The following is an 8,744-nucleotide window of genomic DNA, read 5'->3' as shown; positions in this document are numbered from 1 at the left end:
TTGTAATCATAAGAATGGATGAATGGATAGCATTTCTGGAGACAGGGCAGAGTCCAGGGGCTAGTGGTGGAGGTGGAGGTTGGGGTGGGGGTGGGGGGGCAGTGTTAATTAGGAGGGAGAGATTCAGAAAAGGAGGAGGCATCTCTGTTAGCCAGAGAGAGCCCATCAACTAGGAGGACAGTGTCAAGGTACTCACTTGAAAGAGAGAGAATGATTCTTGCCTTATGAATTTTTAGGAATTGGGAGGGAATCTCTGGAATGGATGTGGGCTCAGGAAGAGGTTACAACTCTAAGGGGAGATTTAGAAGCCAGCAAAAAATTTAAAATATATATATATATTTTATTGATTTTTTACAGAGAGGAAGAGAGAGGGATAGAACATTAGAAATATCGATGAGAGAGAATCATCCACCAGCTGCCTCTTGCACACCCCCTACTGGGGATGTGCCCGCAACCAAGGTACATGCCCTTGACTGGAATCGAATCCGGGACCCTTTAGTCCGCAGGCTGACGCTCTATCCACTGAGCCAAACCGGTTTTTGCAGAAGCCAGCAAAAAATTTGATTGAGATGGGAGGAGGTGAGTGAGCATTGGTTTATTAGTGAAAAATCTTGAGCTTCATCCAGTTACATTTGTACGGGTATAACTCATAAAAGCTAGAATGAGTTTCACATAAACATAGGAGCAGAAAGTGTGGTAAGTGAGTACCCTCTTGGTTGCACTAATAGAGGTAAATAGCCCAGCCTGAGGGAGGAGATGTTATTGTTACAACCATGCCTGTGCTCAGTTTTATCGATAGTTGGATTGCTTTAAGGAGGACAGGGACAGGTTGAACCTGCGAAAGGGGTATTATGAAAGGACTGAGTGACATTTACCTTTTTTGGGGAGAGGAGGAGAAAGAAGATTTTGGGATAGTAGTGAGAGCTGCCTTTAAACATCTAAGGGGGAGACAGAGCACCCGAAGGAATGCCCCTCCCAGTCCTTTCTACATCTACTGCAGATAGAGCCGCTTCCGAAGGGTGCTTTGTATTTCGGGGTTCACTTTCCTTGCTTCCCCTTCCTGAACCACCTCTGCTTCTGCCATCCTCCGGGTTACCTGCAACAAGAGGTGTGTGGTCATCTTGAGGCTGGGCCCTGGGGGTGTTGGTGTAACAGGCATATGGGGAGAAGATTAAAGAAGAAAGCAAGTGGGTATTCCTGTCCTCAGATGGGTGACCTTTATTGTCTCAATTATATTATCATCTCTATGGAATCATTGATTAGACATTCTTGTTATGTGTTATTTTCTAATCCACCATAAAAATCACATAACCATTAGAAAAGAAAAAGTTAGCCCAAACTTTTAACAGGATATTTTGATTTATCTACAGAAATGTACCTGTATATTATCTAAATTATCTCACATATTGCGGACTATGACGTTTCCTGCATTAAGGAAAGTCATCCCTAGGAGATGGGCATCCTAGTTTCTGTGTTGGGACCTGGGCTGGATTTGGGGCTAGGAATAGGGGAAAGGGAAAATGCAGAAAGGTTTGGAGGCGTCGCAGCCCAGTCTGTTTTTTTCCTGCTCAGGCTGGGTAGGGATTCCAGGTACCTTATCCCTACTCACCTCAGACAGGAGATCCAGGATGGGTCCTTTCCTCTCTGTGAACACTTCAACCAGGGTCTGGATGAAGCCGGAGCCTTCTTTGTCATGTCTGTAGGAAAGGTACCCTGTGGATTGCAGAGAAGTGGGCTCAGGGGAGCTCCAATGGAGGTGGAAGGCTGGGAGTTTGTGAGGGGCAAGAGGGCCGGGAAGAGGGTGGGTCCTGGGGGAGTGTCTTAGGGGTCAGGAGTGTCTCAGTGTGTGGGGAGGCAGGGTGTGGCAGCAGAGGCCACCGTGAGTGGGTTGGGAGCACATACCCTCCACTGTGGAGTATACGTGGAGGGCATCCGTATACGTTGGGATGGTGTGGGGACTGTCTTCTGTGACCATCTCAATATTGCCGCCGCCTACTGTTTCACCAGGGTCCTTTTGTTCTGAAACACCAAGAAGAGGAAAAGTCAAAGCCAGGGAGAGAGATGGGGGAAAGGAGAAGGTCATGAGATAAATTAGCAACACAAGACAGCTGGGGCTCTAGGTCTGGGGTAGGGCGGATCAGAAACACAAGCTCTGTGCTCTCGGCTCTGTCCCCACCTCCTCGACAGGCCTGCACGATGTACACCTTAGGCTTGGCTCTCAGGGCCTGGCAGTTCTTGTTATTGAGAACCTCAAAGAGGTTCTCCAGCTCAACCATCTGCTCGTCTTCTCCTTTGAGTTGACCTTCTTGCCCATGTGCCATGAGCACCACGAAAGCACAGCTGACGAAGTCTTTCCGGGCATCAATGGCCTGCTGGAATTTCTCCATTTCTTCCTGGAATTGCTAGAGCAAGAGGAATGGCCAGACTTAGGTGCATCCCTGGAGCCCACCTTCTGGTCCAGCCCTTTCTCCGCTGGCAGGGCCTGGCTTCACAGTACCTGCGCAGTGGGGTCTTTCTTCATGGTGCTCTCAAATCCCAGCTGCTGGAACATGCGTTCCAGGGCGACTAGGTCTTCCTCCGAACCTTCCCGGGCTTTGGTGACACACAGCGTCAGGGCTAGGCGGGCACCTGACATGTCATAGGCTTCCTGAGCCAAGAGATGACAAAAACCATCAAAGGGGTAGAAAGGTCAAGGAGAAGCAGGAGGTGTGGTCCAAAGAGGGGTTAGGGTAAAGTACCGAATGCCCAGTTACACTCAAGTTTCCGATTAATAATTAAAAAAAAAAAAAGAAAAGAAAAGAAAAAAAGAGAGAGTTTTTTTTTAGTGTAAGTGGAAACTTGGTTCTCAAACTTAATTTGTTTTGGAAGGCTGAGGAGCAATTTGTTTAAAAGCTGAGTCATTTTTTTACCATTAGGAAATATTCACAGCACAATTTCCTGAGGTGTTAACAATGTGAGGTTCAGTGGTAAACTGACTAAAACTCCCGCAATCTCTCCTTTGTTTGTCACCTGAGATACGCATGACTGATCATACAGGCATCCGAACGAAAGGGTGGTCTGGTTAGGAACCAAAGTTTTGTTGGACAACCGAGACACACTTTTCCTGTGAACAACTTGTTTAAGAAACAAATTGTTCTAGACGGGAGATGCTTGAGAACCGAGGTTTGACTGTGTGTCCCAAATATTGCATGGGATATACTTATAAGATTATTTGTTGTTGATGTGAAATTCGAATGTGACTGGGCATTCTTAATTTAAAAAAAATTAAAGTTATTAAGTAATATTTGTTAATAACATTATGTAATTTTCAGGTATACAGCATTATAATTCCATATCTGTGTACTATCTTGTGTGCTCACTACCAAAAATCTAGTTTGCTTCTAGGAATCCAGCTCTGTTTTAGTCCTGCATGAACTCAGATATCCTCCTATCTGAGCATCAGTTTCCAAATACACACAATGAGTGTGTGTGTGCGAAGGATTTTGAAGCATCCTTCCAGTTGTCACATTTGGTGGCTTTGTCTCTTCATCCTTTTCATGTGTGTTCTGAGTATGTCTTTCTCACTTGCACAGCTCTCCAAATTTCTGAAGCTAATACTGAGTTCCTATCTTGACATCCCATCTTAGAAAGAAGAACGTTTGGGTCAAACTTTCTTTCCAGAAGAGAAGCATGATACTTTGAGAGAGATGTAATAGGACTGCCCCCCATCTCTGAGTGTTTTTTTCTTCTTCTTCCATTTGATTGATTACAAAGCACCTTCTAGCTCCGAATTCAGGTAATGATTTCCACATCCTCTCCACTGTCTCTCAAACATTAATCTCTTCACCTCCCCTCTCCTCAAAGGCTCCCACCCTTCTCCCCAAACCTGCACCCATCACACCTCTTCCAAAGGCCGGGGATTGCTCATGTCTCCTCTGATTTTGAGTCCGGTTCTCAGCACCCTTGATTGATCCTGGGGGTTCAAGAGAAGAGAGATTGAAGGTCTCCAAAGGAAGGCTGAGGGGATCAAGGTACAGGCTAGTTTGTGCATCTGGACTTTTGAGACCCCAGTGGTGGGGACTTGTTTCATGGTCAAATCTGAGCAAGAGATGACAGTCCATGAAGTGTGTCCTCTCTACTGGGACACTCCAGTGGTGTTTCCCACCCCTGGGTGTTCCAACACTCTTGCTAGGCCCACTCATAATGCCACTTATCTGGAAATTTCCCATTCTCTCCCCCAGGACACTCACAAGCCTGTGACAGACTGAACTCATGACTGGACTGATGAGCAGGACAAGTGGCCTATGTATTCCCTTTTGCCACCCAGGAGCTGACTGGTTGAAGAGGCAGCAACAAGGAGATGGGTTGGGTTTAAAATGAGAAGATCATCAAAGTGAGGAATACTACCATAGGCCCTCGGGTTACATTGGAGATCCGTTCCTACAGCGTGATGTAATGGGATTTTCGCTGTAACCCACCTACATAAGCACCTACGTCACTTATATGGCGCACATACACAGCAGTAATGAAGTGAAACAGAAAAAAAAATGTAAAAGATAACAATTGCTGACCTTTACTTGTGGTAAATAAATAATAAAAAACATAAAGCACATACATATATACTAATAAAAAATGACAACTTTTTTTTAATAAAAATAATGGGAGATGGTGATGTAATCACAAAACAATGTACGTGGAGGCTGACGTAACCCGAAGACTGTCTGTACTTTGAAACACTCCCTCTCTCTGCCTTGAGCTGGAACCTTTAAGAGCTTCATTCTTTTTTTTTTTATTTATATATATTTTTAAATATATTTTATTGATTTTGTACAGAGAGGAAGGAAGAGAGATAGAGAGTTAGAAACATCGATGAGAGAGTCATCAATCAGCTGCCTCTTGCACACCCCCTGCTGGGGATATGCCCGCAACCAAGGTACATGCCCTTGACCGGAATCGAACCCGGGACCCTTCATTCCCTAAGCCGACGAAGAGCTTCATTCTTATCTGAGTCTTGTTCTGTTTTCTGGCTGAATAGAATAACTTTTGCCATATTCTTGGTGTTTCCCCATCTCCTTGCCTCTCCCTACACTTCTTTCTCAGCCTGGAATGTGTCATTACTAGTCAAGGTCCAATTTGGGCAGGCATCATGTCTGTCATGTCTTTCCCCACCACCCACTTATTTCTTCACTCATCTATCTGCTTATCCATATTTGATCAGTTGATGGACTCATTCATCCATTCACTTATCCACCCAATAACCCATATATCAATCTATCCAGGAAATATTTTCTGGATATCTATCATGAACTACACACTGAGAATACACTATATAAGACAGACATGCTCCCCTTGCCCTCATGTATTGTAGCTCTAGTCTATGACATAAATGAACATTAAATCTTTCTCACTCTTTCTCTCTTACACACACACACACACACACACACACACACACACACTGGAACCAGTGCTGTAAGGAAAGAGAAGCCAAATACTGTGAGGGAGAGAAAGTAGAAGGACAGAAGGAGCATGGATTCTGGAGCCAGATAAACCAAAACCAAAATCAAGTTCTGCCTTGGCTTCTTCCCAGCTGTGTGACCGTGAGTATCTCACTCTCCTCTCAGAGACTCAGTTTTCCCACCTGAAAGGATCTTGAAAGAGCACTAGATACTTTGCTGTCAGAGCAAGCAAGGTAGGTGTAATAGTCCCTGTTAAGCTACCGAAAGTTGCCCCAGACTCCACAGCTCTGCCTGTTTAGACTCGCATTACAGCGGTGCTTTTGACTTTGATTTTCATGGCTGAGCGGACAGCTCAGCTTTTAGCACTTAAAAGCCTGATTTCTTTATCTCCATCTCCATCAGAGTCAGCACAGAGAAGGTCCTTGGGAGAATTTGTTGAGCAAACAAATAATAAACAAATGAAAGAAAGGATGGATGGAGGAATAGGTGAAGAACTGGCCAGGATATGCATTCATTCAGTGAGAGGGGGAGAGAGAGGGAGAGAGCGAGCGAGAGAGCGGAATGTCTGCCAAATCACTTACTGATTCTAGAAGTAGCTGCTCCTTAAAGCCAGGTTGTCTCACCGCTCTCTTAGTTGCCAACAAGGCTGGGCACCAAAGAAGGTCAGACCCACGTGCTGACTGTAGAGAGGGAGCTGATAGTGCAGACTCTTCCCAGGTTTCTCTGGAGGGGCCTGTCTGTAAATTGAGCAGCAGAGCTACCTGGGTCTTTATTGCCTGTAAGTTTTCTGTCACTCATGAAACATCACGACACAAGGGACACACCCTTGATGAAGAAATGGACACAAACGCCCACAGATTGAGCGATGACAGAGCTCAGCCAACACCCCCTGTCTAAGGAGGCGGAGGCAGAGCATCCACACCAGCTAGGGCTCTTACACCAGTCCCGTCCCCCTCAAGAACAGTTTCCTCCTGGCCCCGCTCCCCGGTCCAGCTCATTTGGCTGTTATCAACCCATCATTTCCATCATCATGCCCACTTCCACCGCTTCCACATTCAACCGTGCAGATAATATCAACTTCACTTATTTATTCTCTCATCGAGTATTCATCAACCTGAAGAGACCAGCATTGTTTGCTCACATTTTCCCCCCCCCAGAAAAGCAAACTGAGACTCACAGAGGTAAAATGACCGCCTAAGCTCACTCAACCAGTGATCAGCACAGTTGGCATTCAAATCCAGGAGGGTCCAACCTGTGCCCAGTCCAATGGCCTCAACTCATACTTCACAGCTGATTCAGCTTTTCTCTTCTCTTCCTCATGACCTTCCTCCTCTATTCTTTTTTAGCCTTTATTTTATTTCACTTCATTTTATTTTAACAGCTTTAAAAATATTAAATTCACATATCATACAATTCACTTATTTGAAGTGTACAGTTCAACGTGGTGTGTGTGTGTGTTTACTATATTCACAGTTGTGCAACCACCACCACCATGATCAATTTTATTTTATTTAAAAAATATTTTTATTGATTTTACAGAGAGGAAAGGAGAGGGAGAGAAGAGCCAGAAACATCGAATCAATTGCCTCTTGCACAGTCCCCACTGGGGATGTGCCCGAAGCCAAGGTACATGCCCTTGGCAGGGATTGAACCTGGGACCCTTGAGTTCATAGGCTGACGCTCTATCCGCTGAGCCAAACCAGTTAGGGCCACCACAGTCTATTTTAGAACCTTTTCATTACTACAAAAAGAAACCCATGCCCGCCCCCCCCCACTTTTTTTTTTTTTTTTTTAGAAACCCGTGCCTTTAATAATATCCCCCAATCACAAACCAAATCTCTCAGCCCCTGACAACCACTAATCTATATCCTGTCTCTATAAGATTTCCCTATTACAGACATTTCACATGAATAGAATCATATAATTGTGGTCTTAAGTGTTTGACTTCTTTCAGCATAATATTTTAAAGATTCATTCATGTTGTAGCTTATATCAGTATGTCACTCCTTTATGGGTAAATAATATTCCGAATAGATATACCTCATTTTGTTTATTTATCCATCTGTATATAGAAATTTGGATTGTTTCCAACTTTTGGCTATTGTGAATGATGTTGCTATCAACATTAGCAGATAAGTCATTGTGTGGACATAACTTTTCATTTCGCTTGGGCTTCTATGTAGAAGTGAACTATTCAGCAGAACTGGAACATTCCCATAAAATGCTGCGGCCACCGTGAGAAGCAGTAAAGATGGTTCCTCAAAAATTTAAACACAGAATTACTATTTGATAAAGTTATTACTATTCCATTTCTGGGTTTATTTTATACCCCCAACATTGAAAGCAAATATTGAAAATATTTTTGCACACTCGTATTCATGGCAGCTCATTATTCACAATGGTCCAAAGGTGGAAGCAACCCAAGTGTCCAGTGACAGATGAGTGGACAGAAAAATGTGGCCCACCCATGAATATTACTCAACCTTAGAAAGGAAGGACATTCTGACACTACAACACAGATGAACCTTGAGGACATTATGCTAAGTGAAAGAAGCCAGACACATAAGGACATATGTTGTCTGATTCCACTTATATGAGGCCTCTAAACCAAATTCTTAAAGAGAGAAAGTAGAATGGTGAGTGCTAGGAATTGGGGGACGGGGATGGGGAGTTACTATTCCATGGGGACAGAGTTTCAGTTTTGCAAGATAAAACAGTTCCACAGGGCCCTAGCCAGTTTGGCTCAGTGGATAGAACATCGACCTGCGGACTGAAGGGTTCCAAGTTCCATTCTGGTCAAGGGCTTATACCTAGGTTGTGGGCACATACCCAGTAGGGAGTGTGCAGGAGGCAGTTGATTGATGTTTCTAACTCTCTGTCCCTCTCCGTTCCTCTCTGTAAAAAAATCAATAAAATATATATTTTTTAAAAAAGTTCTGTATGTGGACAGTGGTGATGGTTATACAAAAATGTGAACATACTTCATGCCACTGAACTGTAAACTTAAAAATAGTAACTTTTATATTATGTCTATTTTACCACAATAACCAACAAACAAACAAAACCTGGGACATTATCATCCCCCAAGTCTTCCTTCTGTTTCAAGGTAACTCAGGCACCAGATGGGGCAGTTTCTCTTCAAATCTGCATCTCTGCATTGACTTACACATTTATAGCTGTTGGTTACTTGGCACTTGGCATGGCTCATAAATGCCTGGTGTTGTCAGAATTGACACTTGTGTTCCCTAACCCTGTGGGTATAAACTGGGAATAATACTACCTCCGCCATTACAACTATAGTGTGGAAAC

General features: G+C 44.0%; 1 protein-coding gene across 2 annotated transcripts; it reads right to left on the bottom strand.

The window, feature by feature from the left end:
* Positions 1-575: 575 nt before the first annotated feature.
* Positions 576-6,276, bottom strand: CASP14 (caspase 14). 2 transcript variants are annotated; one of them, XM_036415988.2, is made up of 7 exons: positions 6,013-6,276; positions 3,881-3,952; positions 2,498-2,647; positions 2,177-2,402; positions 1,903-2,019; positions 1,610-1,713; positions 576-1,096 (listed from the first exon to the last, which is right to left on the bottom strand). In XM_036415988.2, exons 2-7 carry the CDS (start codon positions 3,905-3,907, stop codon positions 992-994), a joined length of 729 nt encoding a protein of 242 aa, XP_036271881.1. In that variant the 5' UTR covers positions 3,908-3,952; positions 6,013-6,276; the 3' UTR covers positions 576-991. The 2 variants fall into 2 exon arrangements, with proteins under 2 accessions (XP_036271881.1, XP_036271880.1); XM_036415987.2 differs by having other exon boundaries at positions 6,017-6,273.
* Positions 6,277-8,744: the final 2,468 nt, after the last annotated feature.

This window comes from Pipistrellus kuhlii, unplaced genomic scaffold (assembly GCF_014108245.1).
Source record: "Pipistrellus kuhlii isolate mPipKuh1 unplaced genomic scaffold, mPipKuh1.p scaffold_m20_p_52, whole genome shotgun sequence".
Taxonomy (NCBI): Eukaryota; Metazoa; Chordata; class Mammalia; order Chiroptera; family Vespertilionidae; genus Pipistrellus; species Pipistrellus kuhlii.
Note: the sequence above shows the minus strand (reverse complement) of the source record. Positions and strands in the feature narration are given on the sequence as shown.

Excerpts from the sequence above, each read along its gene's own strand:
- CASP14 (XM_036415988.2), bottom strand. The coding sequence starts at position 3,907 with ATGAGCAATCCCCGGCCTTTGGAAGAG. Across the intron at positions 2,020-2,176 it reads CGTGCAGGCCTGTCGAGGAG|AACAAAAGGACCCTGGTGAA; the intron begins GTGGGGACAGAG and ends TTGGTGTTTCAG. Across the intron at positions 1,714-1,902 it reads CGTATACTCCACAGTGGAGG|GGTACCTTTCCTACAGACAT; the intron begins GTATGTGCTCCC and ends TGCAATCCACAG.